Genomic DNA, 17453 nt, shown 5'->3' with positions numbered 1-17453 from the left:
TTTGTACTTGTACCGTTTAGTTTTAGAGTGAATATAGTTAATATTTTATATTTTTACTGTTAGTTTTAGAGTGCATATAGTTAATATTTTGTATTTTACTGTTAGTTTCGAAGTGAATATAGTTAATATTTTGTACTTGTACCATTAGTTTTGGAGTGAATATAATTAATATTTTATACTTTTACGGTTTGTTTTAGAGTGCATATATTAATATTTTACTGTTTGTTATAGTTAATATTTTACTGTTTGTATTTTACTGTTAGTTTCGGAGTGAATATAGTTAATATTTTGTACTTGTACAGTTAGTTTTAGAGTGAATACAGTTCATATAGTTAGTTTTGTAGTGAATATAGTTAATATTTTGTACTTTTACGTTAGTTTTAGAGTGCATATAGTTAACATTTTACGATTATTTTCGGAGTGAATATAGTTGAATATAATTAATATTTTGTACTTGTACGGCTAGTTTTGGAGTGAATACAGTTAATATAGTTAGTTTTTGAGTGAATATAGTTAATATTTTGTACTTTTACTGTTAGTTAGTTTTAGAGTGCATATAATTAATATTTTGTTAGTTAGTTTTAGAGTGCATATAATTAATATTTTGTATTTTACTGTTAGTTTCAGAGTGAATATAGTTAATATTTTGTAGTTAGTTTTGGAGTGAATACAGTTCAGTTAGTTTTGAAGTGAATATAGTTAATATTTTGTACTTTTACTGGTAATTATAGATTGCATATAGTTAATATTTTGTACTTTTACCGGTAGTTGTAGGGTGCATATAGTTAATATTTTGTACTTTACTGTTAGTTTTGGAGTGAATATAGTTAATATTTTGTACTTTTACCGGTAGTTGTAGGGTGCATATAGTTAATATTTTGTACTTTACTGTTAGTTTTGGAGTGAATATAGTTAATATTTTGTACCTGTACTGATCAATATGAGCTCGAAGTTCCCTTCGTAACTTCTAGAACTTCTTCGGATTCCGTTCCATACCTCATTTCATAGAGAACCTCAAAGTGACTCTATTTCATTATAGGACAATTCAAATTGTCTAGCCTTACCGTTCTTATAGTATACGTTCATCGTATAACCTATTTGAACGTCCGAGGTTTATTCATACGCGTTCGACCCTAGATAAATCCAAATCGTAGAGAAATGAGAAGTTTCATGAAAAATAATTTGTATACCATGAAAGAGACTTGGAGGAAGTGGTTTTCCTTTTGGATTTTTCTCTGTTGGCACCAACTGAGAAGAACATGATCAGAGGAAACTTTTCCAATCAAAGTGACAATAATTTGTTGTTCTTCAAGAAGAAACTGAAGAATTTGAAGTCAAAGCAAAAGAGTAACAGTTGTCCAATTCCATTTCGTCATGGAAGTCAAAATTCGGTCGCCAACAAGCTTTTGCTTCTCATGAATCATTAATTCCTCATTTGATCTTCCAAGATTTCTTGTTTCCGTTCTTTGGTGCTTAGATTTCGCTTTTGTCCATTTGGATCTCTTTCTGTGTGTTTGATTTTCAATTTTCTTGCCGGATTTTGATGGAGCCGCCACCGGTTATCGACCTTGGCGACGGCGATGGCGACGGAAGTGGCAACAGTGATGCTTCTTCATCTCATTTTACTAATTTGTGTACTCAAAACCTTAATCATCTAAATCATGAGTTTAATCACTCGACTCGTGAGGATACGACGTATACTTACTCCCCCAGATTGTTAGACTCCAGTTTATCTTCCTCTGATAATGAAAATGGCGGTGTCTCCTCTAATTGCGTTGAGTCCACCGCCAAACGACTTGACCCTATGCTGCAATTTCTGGACTGTAAGCTTTCGTCTAAATCTGGTTCGTTTAGTAGTCACGACGGTGATGCTGCTCAATGTGACGCGAATCGTTCTTCTCTTCCTGAATTCATTGGGCGGGGCGGAGAAACTGGGATTTTCAAGCTGCCGGTGCGAGCTGCTGTTCACCCTGATCGTCCGCCTAGTCTTGAAGTGAGGCCACATCCTTTGAGAGAGACGCAGATTGGGTGCTTTTTGAGGACTGTTGCAAGCAGCGAGTCCCAATTGTGGGCTGGTAGTGAATTTGGTGTCCGTTTTTGGAATTTCAAGGATTTGTATGCGGCGGCAGAAGGCACATCTCCGAGGAGTGGTGATGAAGAGACAACACCATTTCGTGAGTCAGTTTGGACGTCGCCTACGCTTTGTTTGGTTGCTGATGAGGGAAATCGTTTAGTTTGGAGTGGCCACAAGGATGGTCGCATTCGAAGCTGGAGGATGGATATTCATAATTTGAGCTCAAATGATCGTTTTACAGAAGCTATGTCATGGCAGGCTCATCGTGGCCCTGTTTCTTCGCTTATAATGACATCTTATGGTATATATGGTCTCATATGATTGTCAAAGCGAGGTGGGTTTTTCTTCTTTCTTGTTGACTGTTTTGGTTTTCCTTTGTTTCTCTCTTTTAGGAGATCTTTGGTCAGGTTCGGATGGTGGGGCTTTGAAGGTGTGGCCATGGGAAGCTATTGAGAAGGCTCTCTCCATGACACTGGGCGAAAGCCAGATGGCTACTTTGTTGGTGGAAAGATCTTATATTGATCTTAGGACTCAAGTCAGTGTAGGCTTCAGCAACACATTTACTTGGGATGTTAAGTTCTTATTATCTGATGAATCTACTGCCAAAGTTTGGAGTGGCAGTGATCTCTCTTTTGCAATCTGGTATGTTAGTTCTTATGGGATTGTTACATTAGGTTACTTGCTGTTTTTGCAGTTGAATTTGGTGTACTGATTTTGTTTAGTTGATGAACCTTTCCTTAAAAAGTTTAGAAGGTGTAGTGTAACAGCTCGAGCCCACTACTAGTAGATATTGTCAGCTTAGGCCCCTTACGTATCGTCGTCAACCTCACGGTTTTAAAACGCGTCTGCTAGAGAGAGGTTTCCACACCCATATAAGTAATGCTTCGTTCTCCTCTCTAACTGACGTGGGATCTTACATGTAGTGATTAGGAACTTATAGACTTAAATTCTTTGGTTATGTGCAAAAACTGGTTTACAATTCGTATAGTTTTTTATTTTATTTATATGAAACCAGGAGAAATATATTCTAGGGGTAAGGTACAGAAGAAAAGGCTAGGTGTCGAGCGAGGAGTGTCCTCCAATCATTCATTAATACAGTACAAACTTTTTAGAGTTATATGCATTCGGAGCGCATCCTAAGGGCAAGTCTCTGCATGTTTATGGGTGATAACCTTTGACAATGTCCTGTTTTATTCGTGTGCTGATTGTAACTTGCTTCCAAGTAGCTAAGAGGGTGCTTTCAAGTGTCGTTACCTTCTATGAGGATCTTAGTTATATATTGTTTCCATTTTTTCAAGGGATGCTCGCACAAGGGAGCTATTGAAAGTGTTCAATACTGATGGTCAGATGGAGAACCGAGTTGATGTGATATCTGTCCAAGATTTTACATTGGAATCTGTTTCTTTTTCGAAGAAAGAGAAGACACAAAGTGCCTTTGGTTTCTTTCAGCGGTCACGTAGTGTTATAATGGGAGCAGCTGATGCTGTTCGTCGAGCTGCTGTGAAGGGGGCCTTTGGAGATGATAATCGGAGAACTGAAGCATTAGTGATGACAGTAGATGGTATGATCTGGTCTGGATGTACAAGTGGTTTACTTGTGCAGTGGGATAAATATGGAAATCGTTTGCAAGATTTCCATCGTCATGCTCACGCTGTCCAGTGCTTGTGTACGTTTGGATCACGAATATGGGTGGGTTATGCCAGTGGTACTGTACAGGTATTGGACCTCAAAGGTAGACTTCTTGGAGGATGGGTGGCTCATAGCTGCCCTGTGATTGAAATGTGTGTTGGATCTGGTTACATATTCACCCTGGCAAATCACGGTGGTATCCGTGGATGGAATGTTACTTCTCCAGGACCTCTTGATGGCATACTACGCTCGGAGTTGGCTTCGAAGGAATTCATGTATACGAGAATGGAAAATTTCAAAATATTCACTGGTACATGGAATGTTGGACAGGAAAAAGCATCTCATGAATCTCTCATCTCCTGGTTGGGTTCTGTTGTCTCAGATGTTGGCATTGTCATTGTGGGGCTGCAGGAAGTTGAAATGGGAGCTGGTTTTCTAGCAATGTCAGCAGCTAAAGAAACTGTAAGTTACTTCATTTTAAAACGTACAAACCATAACATTTCCTTTGGTTTAATACTATTATTTCGATTCTTATCTAAACTTCTCATTTAATTTAGTGAAAGGGAAAATATTCAAATGATACACAAACTCCCAAGGAGAGTGGAAAAGTAATTTTGAACAAAAAAATAGAACAAGATCTTGAAATCATTTCAAACAAATGAAATCTTGGTTTCTCATTTAAAAAAAAAAAAAAACAAAAAACAAAAAAATTCAAAAATTCAAAAAGAACTTTTATCTTCTTTTTCATCTATCAATGAAAAGTTCGTTTCTTGTTAAAAAAAAAAACTAATACATATAATAACAACTTTGACATATGGTGGGGAAAAAATGTATTGGCTTGTCTCTGGTTTTACATTGAGCAATGATATTTACTTGCACTGTAAGTCCTATGCATTATATAAGAAATCAATGAGTAGAATACTTACCACGTTGACTTAAACATACATCATTTTCATTCAAATTGAAATTTTGAAGATCTCAATCGTTTGTTTATTTGATTAAAAAATGTCATGTCATTTAATTGCATTTCTTTTTTTCTAAACTTCTTTGATGTTTCCTTCTAAATGCAGGTCGGACTCGAGGGTAGTTCACTTGGCCAATGGTGGCTGGATGTGATAGGAAGAACACTGGGTGAAGGATTAACTTTTCAACGTGTTGGTTCTAGGCAATTGGCAGGCTTGCTAATAGGAACATGGTTTGTAGTTGATCAACCCCAAACTTATTTAATAATGTCTCTGGCTTTTTTTCTTTTCTAATAGTTACTATTTTAGTGCTTGGGATTTTTTTTTGGTCTTTTCTAATAGTTACTATTTTCGATTCTTATCTAACTTTTGTTGTTTAGTTTGGGTTTAGTAGTGCTTTGGTTTTGTGGAAGTTATGTGGTCCTCCATGCCTAGTTGTTGAGCTTTGAGCGCGCATTGTATTTTTGGTTTTTAGTTGGGCTTTTTCTGTTCTATTGTTGGGAAGTTTATATCTTCCATTGTAATTTCTTGTTTGTTTAGGGTTAGAAGTAACATCAGAGCTCATGTGGGGGATGTTGATGCTGCAGCAGTTCCATGTGGCTTTGGGCGTGCAATTGGTAATAAGGTATATCTTGTTTGTTCCAATAATACTATTGCTTTGCTTTTTTCCACATTTTGTATGTTGTACACAACCAAACCAAACCAGACAAAATTTCCGTTGTTATAGCTTATACGGTTTAGTTCGATTTAAATGTACAGAAAGCTGAAAAATGAAGTTCAGTTTGATTTGGGGTTCAAATGCCAAACCCAAAACTGAACCAAACTATATATGTGTGTGTGCGCGCGCTGTGACTGCCCATATTATGTCTGTCATTGGAGTGTGAGCTCGGGATTGCCATGGGATAGTTGGAGTTTTATCTTCTGTAACGGTGGGAAATAAGCTAATTTCTAACAGGTGTTCTATATCATCTCCTTATCTTCTTGTTCTCCTTCAAGATCTTTGAGATGATAGTTAAAAAAAAAGACATTTTATGGAATTATCTTGCAGATTATATAAGCTGAATATCTTGGGCAGGAGCACATAGATTATTGTGTGGATTAATGTTAAATGTATGGTCATTGCTGGAGATTCCGATATTTGTATAAAAGGTTCCTTTTTACCATATGTTTTGCGGTCTGTAATATCTCATTGTTGTAAGTTTTGACATGATCAAAGGTTGTCTGACCAGGGGGCAGTTGGTTTAAGGATAAGAGTGTTCGACCGGGTGTTATGCTTTGTTAACTGTCATTTTGCTGCACATTTAGAAGCAGTCAACCGTCGCAATGCAGATTTTGATCGTGTATATCGGACTATGTGCTTCCAACGGCCATCCAATCCTTTTGGTACCGCAGCTGGTACAGTGTAGTGGCTGTTCTTATTTGCACTTGACTTCTTGATGCATTTGTCTTATTAAAGACCTGGTTTGCCATTGCTCCTTTCTTGTGCAGCTTGTTCTTCACCCACTGTTCAGACCATTCGCAGTCCAAATGTATGTGTATAATTAGTTGTTGCATGGTCCACCCAGTTGTTTAAATCACTTCCTACATTCCATGTTCCTTCTTTTTATTTGGTGTGCAAATGATGGAGTTGTCTTTCACAGGCTTTTGTTGGATCCTCTGTAGAAATGACACCCGAATTATCCGAGGCAGATCTGATCATTTTTCTTGGTGATTTCAATTATCGGCTCAACGGGGTATCATACGATGAAGCTAGGGATTTTATTTCCCAAAGATGCTTCGATTGGCTCAAAGAAAGGGATCAACTCCGTTCAGAGATGGAATCGGGAAACGTCTTCCAAGGGATGCGGGAAGCAGTGATTACATTTCCTCCCACATATAAATTTGAGAGGCAACTACAAGGATTATCAGGTAGCTTTTCGATGCTGTTCAGTGGTGTCTAGTTGAGTTTAGGGCTCGGTACAAGCTGCTCGAATATTAATTTCTGCTATTTGAGTTAAAAATGTGTCGGTTGCAGCTCTTCATTGCCTTGTGCCCCCTTCTTTTAGTGCTTGGATGCATACCATCTTGAAACGTCCTTAATAACGAGTAGTCGAAAATGAGAGGACCCACAGGTTCTATTATCAAAACCTAGCTTGGTTTAAAAGAGTTGATTCCTTGATATAAAAAGAAAGAAAATAAGAAGGGAAATTATGCTCATAGAAGGTTTTATGTTTCTATCCTGCAATATAGGTTACTTGCATCTTCTGATGGTCTGATATCAAATAAATTTTGCCTGTCTAATAGGGTATGATTCTGGGGAAAAGAAGCGTGTCCCGGCTTGGTGTGACAGGATACTATATCGTGATAGCCGATCATCTTTGGCGTCCGATTGCAGCCTAGACTGTCCTGTAGTCACTTCTATATCACAGTATGTTGTCCGATTTTAATTATCTTTCAATGTAAGGTATTGAATTAGACACCCGCACCCCCCAACGAAAATCAGATGCCATTTGTTTACATTTCGTGGTACGGGTTGCAGGTGCCCCGACCCTCCCCTTTTTTTTCCTTTCCAGATTCCCTCCCTTAAAGGACTTGTAGAGTCCAGATCGACTGGTAGGCAATCTGGATTCTGTTTTATGTTTTTTAGGCTGTTTGAGTTTAGCGAATAGGGTAGCTGCTGCTAGCATGATTACATCCGTTGGTGTCTGTTTCCGTATGCTTTTCTTGTCTGGTATGCTGTAGTTGTGTAACAACCCAAGCCCACCGCTAGCCGATATTGTCCTCTTTGGACTTTTCCTTCTAGGCTTTCTCTCAAGGTTTTAAAACGCGTCTGCTAGAGAGTGGTTTCCACACCCTTATAAAAAATGTTTCGTTCCCTTTCTTCAACCGATGTGGGATCTCACAATTCACCCCTCCTTCAGGGCCCAGCATCCTGCCTGGCACTCGTTCCCCTCTCCAATCGTTATGAGATCTCACAATTCTCTTAGTTGTACATCTTATAGAAAGCGAGAAAATGAGAAAAAGATTTAGTATGTTTCTTATCAGGTTCTTCTCCCGTCATGGCCCTTTAAATGGAATGCTTTGATTTATGGGAGTACAATGATTTGGATGTGGAAATTGATTCAACCCCTTTTCCTTTCCATACAGGTATGAGGCTTGCATGGATGTGGTCGATAGCGATCATAAGCCTGTTCGTTGCATATTTGACGTCAACATTGCTCGAGTCGACGAGGCTATAAGAAGACAAGAGCTTGGAGAAATTCTTCATTCAAACGAGAAGATTAAGCATATGCTCGAGGCACTGTGCAAGGTTCCTGAAGTTATTGTCAGTACAAGCAACATACTTCTTCAACATGAGGATATATCTCTTCTACGCATCACAAATAAATGTGAGAAAAGCGACGCCATATTTAAAATAATTTGTGAAGGTCAATCTACAGTCCGAGTGAACGGGAAAGCCTCGGATCGTTATAGTCTAAGAGGTTCTTTTGGCTTTCCATGCTGGCTTGAGGTAACTTTATTTATTGTCATTATTTACGGGACAACGGTTTCGACTATAACGAACAATGGGTTGTTTCTTGCTATCATATTAGGTCTCTCCTGCAACTGGAATTATCAAACCGAATCAAATTGTCGAGGTCTCGATTCGTCTCGAGGAATCCCACATGTTAGAAGTTGATGGTCGCCCACAAAATGCATGGTGTGAAGTCGCCAAAGATAAAGAGGTTATTTTGCTTGTTAAGGTGTATGGAACCTTTTCTAGCAAGTCGAAGAATCATCGTATCCGAGTACGCCATCGTGTTCCTCTCAAGAACAAAGGAACCATTACCAAAACAAAGAACTCTTCCAAACTTCATGGAAGCGTTCTTCATCGATCTGATATTCATCGTCTCGGCATCCCGAGCGATGTCATCGACCATCTACCAAATATGCATTCCCCTTAACTACAGCCAAGATGGTATGTAAAAGCATGCTTTTGGTCTTTTTGAGAGAGTTCAATTCTACCAGAATCTTGATGTACATTACCTGAGGAGGGATCTCTTACCATTTTGTATCAGAACTCTTGCTGCTTTGATTTGTGTCAATAATGTTCATTCAACAACGATCTCCATTTCTGTATCTCTTGTCTGTGTTGGGAATAAAATGGTTTTGTTCAGATAATGAGAATATGAATGTCTAGAGAACTCTTGGGTTCAGGTTGGGTTCGGGTGAAGATGACTTTTCTTCTTCGAGGAGGTATGTGTCTTTCTCGATCGCCTTGACCAATTACTGGTCAGTCTGACTAATGGTTGCTTTGATTCGTTACACATCAGCTCAAAATTCCTTTTTCCATTATGATGATAGGGTGGACGGTAGGGCTACGGATATAGTAACGATCATAACAATCTCCTCTGGCACCTATAGGTACGTCAGGATCCAATTGGTCATGAACATCGTAAGGTGCTACTCATCGCAAATCTCAGCATACCCCTGGTTGGGATGGGTAGACCTCTCAGCATACCCCTGGTTGGGATGGGTAGACCTACCTACGAGTTCTATGTGGCAAGATCCATGAAAGAAAATAGACTCGATAGAGAACCTGTTTTCTTCTTCTTTGATATCACATCGTGTATATATATATATCTCGTAATAGAACCTATTTCCCCCTCCCACACAAACACACAAAATAACATAATCTCTTAAATAGAATAATTCGACTGGTTTTGTTTCTTTTAATCATTTCAAACTTCTGCTCTACAATTAGACTTATTTTAATAACTAAGCTATCCCGACCATTTTCGACACAACAGATTTCAACTGGTAACACGAGGATTTTCAATCCTCTACTCTACAAATTGAGCTATACCGGTCATTTTCAACACATCAGACTTGTTTTAATAGCAAATTTGAACCGCTCTACCAACCATGGATATTCCATATTTTACAAAGTCCATGGCATTAAAAAAAATTGGGAAATTTATTTATTTATTATTATTATTATTTACAAATCTCGAGGGTTAAAAATTAAAAAATTAAAAAAAAAAAATCGATTTTTTGTAAAATTTAGTGTATTTTCTGTAACATCACGATTTCAATTACATATATAATATTGAGTACTCAGACGAAGGTCACTTCGATTCTCGCTCTTCGAAAGTTCAGCTATGGGATTCCGTTGTGGCTTCATTTTCTGTCTCTTGATTTGTTCGTCTGTGGCTTTTCAATCCGACGAGCTTCTCGTTGATGATGACGAGTTTGAAGGGACGCAGCAGATTCAGTATACAGATGCCGCTCAAACCCGATCCACGCCTCCCCCAAGCCGTACGACATCGACGAGGAGGCGATTTTCTGATCCTGATTTGGATTCTAAGGTCCAGTTTCAGCTAGAGCACTCATTTGGGGATTCTGATTTCGCTCCTGCTGGCTTATTTACTGCACGTCTGAAGACTTCGAGCCATGGTGGTCAGGTGAATCTGTTTGTTTGATCTCCGTTTACTTGTTTTGTCGTGCTGTTTAGACTTCGAGAAATTTGGATGGTAAATTGAAATGGAAGAATTTGCACATGCCTTGATTGGTTGACCGTTTGTCGTTCCTTCTAGTTAAATTTATTGTTCGTAAGATTTGCAATGAAAATCTTTGGTATTGAATAATCACCGAGCTTCCATAAAAGAGTGTCGCTCACACCTCATCTAGATGCTCCTTGCATCCTCAAAGAATTAGTAAAAAAAAATCGAGGCTACTATCATGGTTGTCTCCTTCATGGTGATTTTTCTGTATTAGCCGTATAGAGTAATGAAACAATTAAACACTTGTTTTACTGTGTGGTCATGTGTTTTAGTGGTTCAGGATTAGGGGAGCTTGGGGTAAGCCAGGTGCTTTTGAACGATTTCGTTTCTGATTTCAATCGGATTATTTTCGGTTGGATGTTGTTCAAAATGAGAAAGGCGTCAGGGTTTTGTGTTGTGTACTGGTTTTCTTGCATCTTCAACTAGAAGGGAAAGGATATTGGAAGCCAAATTCAAAGGGGAGGCCCAGTTAGGGGCTATGTTAAATCTGTCAACTTCATTCTGGGCTGCAAATTTGATGATTTTCCACCGAAATATCCTTTATTGATGATTAGTTCATGGAAGGGTATAGTATGAATTGTATATTTTCTGTTTTCAAGTGTTGTCTTTTCTGACATGGTTTGTTGTTTATGCTTTTAATGATATGCAAATTCAATACTCATTCTTCTTCTGGGATCAATGGAACCAATAAGTTTAATTGTCCTGTAGTTTCTCTATTTTATGTTACAATTCAGTAATTCACTTCTTTTTATATTTTGAAACTCTTATGTTCAGTAATTCGGTAATTGCAGACTTTTCTGTTTCTCTTATCCTAAGCATCCAAAATTGTCAGCTATTTCACATTTTCATTGCCAATGACATGCTCTATTTCTTTTGATAGTCACTTACAAAGCTGCGGTTTTCAAGAAATGTTTTTACTGAAGAGGATAGGAAGAAGTTCACGGTAACAACTCCCTTATGTCTTGGTTATTTCATTTTGTGTATTGCTCGTAAAATTCCCAAAATCTAGATTGAAGTTCCTTTTAATTTTTTTAATGATTATCATTAATTTATTTTTGTAGGCCTTGTTGCAAGAAGATGGTTTCTATAGTGTAAGATTGACAACCAATGTTTTGAAGTCACCGGAACCGGGAGAGAGCTATGTTTACTCATCAGTGAAAGCAGTAAGTTAATTGCAGATTATTAATTATAGCTCATCATGGTCTCTATCCAAGGGGTGAGTATGGTGGCAATGATCAATCACAATCCAAGATGTCATAGGTTCCTGGAAACAAATTTGTAGGGATACATCCTGGTATCTACCTTTTAACCTAGCATTTTGGGATGGGCATTTAAAAAAATGATTTTGATATATTTAGTTATGTTGCTGCTTATTGCATTTGTATTTAATTTTATAGCGTTTTATAGCTCATTCACTTATCTGTAGTTTTGTTGACATTATTTTTCCATGCATTATTCTTCAGAGACATTTGAAGTGGGCCCTCATGAGTCATGAGATAAATTGGAAAGAGTTTTTATTTATTTTTTTCTTATATATAAATAGTAGGAGAAGTGATAAGGAAAGTGATCTTTTTGAATTCTTCAGAATAATCGTTAGAGGAATTAAGGTTGTGAATTTCTCTGTAGCTGTTGATGATTCTTCTTCTCGAAGAGGTAGAGAGGGGTGAGAACTGAATCCTAGCTAACCTGTAGGACATTCGGAGGTAAATATAGAATAGTTATTGAGAGAGAATCTGGAAGAAAAAAGGGTAAGAGAGACCATGGGGATTGGTTTGTTGAATGGTGGGGCTGATTTTTAAAGAAAAAAATAATATGAAGAGGTTTTTGTGTCTATTGTTGTAGTTTGTTTAGTGTAGGAGATTTTTTGTTTTTTATTTTTGATTTATCATATTATATTTTGTTGGTTTATATTGGTGTTATTTTGATTTTGTTTTCAATTTTGTTTGATAATCTTTGTTAATTATGAATTTATTATAATNAAAAAAAAAAAAAAAAAAAAAAAAAAAAAAAATGTAAATTTAATTATTTATTATCACGTTAGCTTAAAAATGCTATAAAAGTAATTAAGAAATGTCATTTTTGTTTTCTGTAACTTTAGCTGATGAAAAACTGATGCTTTTGGACATACTTTGAATCTTCAAGGTTAAATGTCACTATTTGATATGTAAGGATAAGTTCCCTAATTTCTACTAAATGAATATCAAATTTATATTTGATCCATTAAATGTACAAGTCTTGTCATTTCTTGCAACTCGTAGCCTATTCCCTGCTCTTTATCTTTTGATTTCATGTGCTTAGTTGTTGATGGAAGTTCTTATTTAACCCTGACTTTTCATTTTATGATTTCAGAGATGTCTTCCGCGAGGAGAATTGGATGAGCATTTTGTGATTCACATGGTAAATCTCCACCTTTTGTTTCTGCAAACATTATTGTTATTACTTTTCACTGACCTTTTCACGACATGAACTTTAATGTTTTAACATTCTATGGCTGTGCTTCCTTTACAAATTGGTTATGTAAATGCACATAATTTTTTTATACATTTTTTTTAAATAACAAATATCTTACAAATTTCTCAATATCAAATTAAGTTTAACAATTGTTCTATGAAATTAGTTGAGAAGTGTGTATTGGCTCGGACTCTGATGGTTACCAAAAATAGAATCTAGGGTGAATTGGTTTAATGACAGTATAGAAAACCTTTTCTGTTGCCTCAAAGTATATTGTCCTAGTGGGTTTGAATCCATATAGCTTAGTTTCTTGCAATACTCATATTAAGATATTAGGTTTAGATCAGGCAAATTGTTCAACTTTCATGTTATATTTACCTATTTGGAATGAGGAATGAGACTGGAAACATCCCGACATTACCCTGCTTCTGCATTTTTATAACACTGCTAGTAAATTAGATTGCTAATTCAAGTGTTGAATGCAGTAGATTTTCATAATTAAAACTAAAGGTTTGCATGTTATACCTCATCATGCTTGACACAAAAATTGGTGGGATGGATTTTTGTTAAACGTAATTTTGTCTGTATGATCTTAAGTTTTGGAAGCTGTGCACCAATTTACGGAATTATGTATCAATAACAATGGTCAAATAAATGGGAGCGGTGAGATTAACTTTAATACTACTGAACAAATCTCAAGTAAAGATATTCACTTTCATGTGTCTGAACACTCTTGTAAATGCATCATATCTAAAAGGTTCTCGTATCTAAAGCACATCTTCTGCTGTTTTGCTTCCAGGATGGTGTTAATATTTTGGCTGTTAATTATGGCACCCCTGGAGCATGCCCTTTTCCCCGGCAACTGAGACTTGTAAGTATTCTTTTGCCCTTGGCTTATCATTGGTTTTGTTTCCTCGTGATAACTACAAGCATCTTACCGTATATGGAGAATCAAAGTGATGGTTTGAATTAATAGTTGCTGAACCAGAATTAGAGTCGCCAATTCATTTGAGCTTATGAAATCATCTTCTTGTTTACAAATGTATTATATTTCCTCCACGGTTTCTTTATCAAAGTTCTCTTAAGCACATATGTAGCAACCCTACACTAGATGAGGGGCTAACTGAACAACTAGTAGGATCATTGTTAATGATCAAGTGTTCTAGACAGAAGTAATTAAACCTTTTAATGTCTACAAGTTCATCAAGGAATCCATTAGATTAATAGAAGTACTAGCAAAAAATACTATAGGACGATCGTCTCTTTATAGCTTTCAAGATGAGATGCAATCAGTGGCGTTGCTTGACTGAAGTGAGATGCAGTTGATTAACGTCCGGGTGAAAAGGTATGATTAAAATCTTACTTACTTGGCCCTAGCTTACTACTCCTACTGGGATAGTCGCAAAGGATGACTAAGATAGCTAATAGCTGCTCAGCTCATATTGGCCTGGTCTGATTCAACTACCAGCACAGGAATGCTAGGGAAAATAGAAGCACTAGGATAGAGAGGAACAACGGACGATAAGAACCGTATAAGACCTTACATCTATCTATAGTCCTCCGAGAGTTTGAGAAGCTAAAACAGCAAAGGACGAATTAGCTCTATCAAAGATTTAAACCTCATTAGGTTTTCTTTTGTCAGTCATTCTCTTTCTCCATCAGAGTGTAGATCGTGCTTAAGAGGAAGTGAATCAATTGACCATGTTTCTTCATTGTTATTTTGCTGGCTTTTGTGGCGGGGATCCTAAGGATTTCTTTTTGCTTCCCTAAGAAGGTGGATGAATGACTTTGGGAAGGAATAAATGGGTGGAATTTGAATGGAAAAGCCAAGGTGGTGGGGAGTTGTGCCGTTAGAGCCCTCTCATGGCATTTTTTGAAGGAAAGGAATGCTAGAACCATTGAAGATAAGACTTTACGTTTTGATGGGTTTTGTAATCTTGTCCAAAATTCGGTTGTACCTTGCCTTTTTTGGAATATAGTCCTTTCACGTTTCTCATCAAAAAAAATTATAGACAATAAGAGACATGATTATGATATATAATAAATGTTCTTGAACTGTGTTTTTTATTTGGTTTATACTTTCGTTCACTAACATTCATGTGGATGGTCTCTCCTTCAGCCTTCAAAATGGTCTTTTAACTCCCTCACATTTTTGAAGAGCGGCGAGCAGGCTCCTAGGTAAGTCCGTTTTTACATTTATCCTTTCATTTCTCTCGTTGAGCCTAATTTTATTAGCTTGCCCGACTGCGTTTATGATGCTGTAATATGAATGTGTTCTTGAAAAGTGAAGAAGAGGTTATACATGAAATGACATAATTAACTTCCCATGAATTGGAGAAAAAGCTACATCTTCAAAACCTCCAAAAACGTTCCAAACACCATGGCTCTGTATTGAAAGCTTAAATACCTTTTCTAGTCACCAGCCTTTCAAACCTTGGACCACCAAAAACAAAACAAAATCTTCACAACTACTGCTTCTTTAAGGCTTTTTTATACTGCAACGAGCTCTTCTTTTATGCATTATCCTTTCCATCTCAGATTGGCACCAAAATTATTCCGGGTTTTTTTCAGAGAACCAGCACCCTCATTCCCTAACTTCGCTTTTACATACAAATCATCATCCAAATGTCCAAAATCTGGAGATGGATCAATTATGGCCTTAGAAATCCTCATTTCTTTACTTTTTACATTGCTTGAATGAAGCAATGGAACGAGTTCTCCCTTCGCATCATCTTTATGGATTTGTGTGTTCTAGATTGAGACGATAGGTTGTGTTGGTTTGCTGTCAAGTGCAGTCTGAAATTTAAATTTCTCTATACATTTCACAATTTGATTTTTGGTTTAGTTAGTTTTTTAGAGTTGGGCATGTTTTCTCACCATTTCTAAGAAACATTTGAATTCTTAGCCAAATTTAAAAACCAAAACAAGTCTTCTAAAACTACCTATTTTAGGTTTCTTGATGATCATTTTATTTTGGTTTTCGGTCTTCGAAAACCAAGCTTATAAACACTATTTCTACTTATAGTTTTCTTTTTGCATTACCTACTTTTTTTAAACGTTTTTTAAAATCAAGCCAAAACAAGAATAACTCTTATAAACATGGTTTTGTTTTTGTAATTTGAAAGTATAATTTAAAAAAAAACAGAAGGGTTGTTAAATGGTGTGTTATAATTTTAAAACTTAACTTGTATTTTGAAAATGGTTATAAAGACAACAAAACAAAGAGACCTAAGTAGGTGTAGTGTTTATAAGATTAGTTTTAAAAAATAAAAACCATAAACTTCTGGTTTTAAATCGGGGTCTCGGTTGCTTATCTAAAGTCGTCTTGAATTTGATAAATACGATAACTATTATTTTCTCAGTACATCCTATACTCAAAGTTTAGATTCAATGGTTTTCACAGAACTCCTATATTTGCTGATGACATTCTTGTTGGTGAAACTGGAGAAGGGGAAGGTGTAAAGCCACCAGAAAAGTCATTTTGGGCCAAATATGTGAGTTTCAATGAAAAGAGAAATTATTCCATAACCTTAAATTTTGACATATTCTTACCGGATTTGTATCCCTATTATGGCAGTGGATGTACCTGATACCACTAGGACTGATTGTTATGAATGCCATAACACAAGCAATGAACATGGCTGAAGAACAGGTTGGTGGCCAAGCAGCAGGACAAGGACAAGCACAGCCACAGCAGTCAGCTGCTGCAATACAACGTGGACCAGGCTCGTCTACGGTAAGACGACGATAGGAACTGTTAGAAAAATCGACAGGAAAGCATGCACCGACGTGAAATGGTTCGTTTTCCTTGTAGTTTTCAACATAATGATTGGACTTGGAGAATTTTTTGGCCATGTATTTCTAACTTTATTAGCATTAGAAACTTTGTCAAAGTGCAGAATACTGTATATCCCATTTATTTGTTCGACTGATGTTCAACTTCCATTTGAGACTCCCGTTGGAATTTGTTCATTGAAGTATTTATGTTTTATTATGGAATTGAGAATGATACTGATTACCATTACCATGAGGTAAACATGATATGCCCCATGATATGCATAATGTTAGAAATGCTAGATAATAGTTGTAGCCAATAGAAGAGTTTTTCATAATTTTTCCGTTGTCGAGTAAGGTTATTATCGTTGGATCTTTCCATAACCGTTGGATACGAGCGGAGACGGGATGGCTTCTTCATCCTTGTCCTTGAGATGGGGAGAGGCTAAATGTTATTAACAATAAGGCGATGGTTCTGAATTCTTGGTCTCTTTTATCTTTCTCGAGTTTCTCATCTAATTTATGTATATAAGCAAATGGGTGTACACCAATACTATAACTGGCTAAGTATCTACTTCTAATACAAGTAAAATGATATATATAGAGAGAGAGAGAGAGGGAAGATCAGTTTGTTATCTCTAGAGTAACTTTTATCCGTTGAGTAACGACCCTTCCACTCTGCACCGTCGGATCACTAAGGCCGACTTTCATTCCTGCTCGACGGGTGGGTCTTGCAGTCAAGCTCCCTTCTGCCTTTGCACTCGAGGGCTAATCTCTGTCTAGCAAGAAACCTTTGCATGCCTCTGTTGCCTTTTGGGAGGCCTACGCCCCATAGGAAGTGTCTACCTGAGACTATTCCTTGGCCCGTAGGTCCTGACACAAGGTTCGAGAGGAACTGTCTACTTGAGACTGTCCCTTGGCTAATCTTCACAACTACTGCTTCTTTAAGGCTTTTTTATACTGCAACGAGCTCTTCTTTTATGCATTATCCTTTCCATCTCAGATTGGCACCAAAATTATTCCGGGTTTTTTTCAGAGAAC

General features: G+C 36.9%; 2 protein-coding genes across 3 annotated transcripts; both read left to right on the top strand.

Moving 5' to 3' along the window:
* The first annotated feature begins 1179 nt into the window (after window positions 1–1179).
* Window positions 1180–8805, top strand: LOC111780033 (type II inositol polyphosphate 5-phosphatase 15-like). 2 transcript variants are annotated; one of them, XM_023660289.1, is made up of 11 exons: window positions 1180–2375; window positions 2467–2716; window positions 3373–4165; window positions 4774–4898; window positions 5206–5290; window positions 5895–6060; window positions 6154–6194; window positions 6306–6573; window positions 6949–7072; window positions 7792–8155; window positions 8238–8805. In XM_023660289.1, the coding sequence occupies exons 1-11, from the start codon at window positions 1544–1546 to the stop codon at window positions 8586–8588; spliced, it is 3399 nt and encodes a 1132-aa protein (XP_023516057.1). In that variant the 5' UTR covers window positions 1180–1543; the 3' UTR covers window positions 8589–8805. The 2 variants fall into 2 exon arrangements, with proteins under 2 accessions (XP_023516057.1, XP_023516058.1); XM_023660290.1 differs by having other exon boundaries at window positions 2326–2408; window positions 2482–2716.
* Window positions 8806–9729: 924 nt separating this feature from the next.
* Window positions 9730–16662, top strand: LOC111780179 (ER membrane protein complex subunit 10). Its single transcript, XM_023660508.1, has 8 exons — window positions 9730–10088; window positions 11068–11130; window positions 11249–11350; window positions 12537–12584; window positions 13438–13509; window positions 14758–14816; window positions 16042–16132; window positions 16216–16662. Exons 1-8 carry the CDS (start codon window positions 9786–9788, stop codon window positions 16387–16389), a joined length of 912 nt encoding a protein of 303 aa, XP_023516276.1. The 5' UTR covers window positions 9730–9785; the 3' UTR covers window positions 16390–16662.
* Window positions 16663–17453: the final 791 nt, after the last annotated feature.

Source organism: Cucurbita pepo, chromosome LG18, assembly GCF_002806865.2.
Source record: "Cucurbita pepo subsp. pepo cultivar mu-cu-16 chromosome LG18, ASM280686v2, whole genome shotgun sequence".
NCBI lineage: Eukaryota > Viridiplantae > Streptophyta > Magnoliopsida > Cucurbitales > Cucurbitaceae > Cucurbita > Cucurbita pepo.
This window is presented reverse-complemented; position numbering and strand designations above follow the sequence as displayed.

Bases quoted from the DNA above. Each gene is read 5' to 3' on its own strand.
- LOC111780179 (XM_023660508.1), top strand. From the start codon at position 9,786: ATGGGATTCCGTTGTGGCTTCATTTTCTGTCTCTTGATTTGTTCGTCT. The intron at 10,089-11,067 runs GTGAATCTGTTT...TTCTTTTGATAG, and splicing joins CTTCGAGCCATGGTGGTCAG to TCACTTACAAAGCTGCGGTT. The intron at 11,351-12,536 runs GTAAGTTAATTG...TTATGATTTCAG, and splicing joins TTTACTCATCAGTGAAAGCA to AGATGTCTTCCGCGAGGAGA.
- LOC111780033 (XM_023660289.1), top strand. From the start codon at position 1,544: ATGGAGCCGCCACCGGTTATCGACCTTGGCGACGGCGATGGCGACGGA. The intron at 2,376-2,466 runs GTATATATGGTC...TCTCTCTTTTAG, and splicing joins GCTTATAATGACATCTTATG to GAGATCTTTGGTCAGGTTCG. The intron at 7,073-7,791 runs GTATGTTGTCCG...CTTTCCATACAG, and splicing joins GTAGTCACTTCTATATCACA to GTATGAGGCTTGCATGGATG.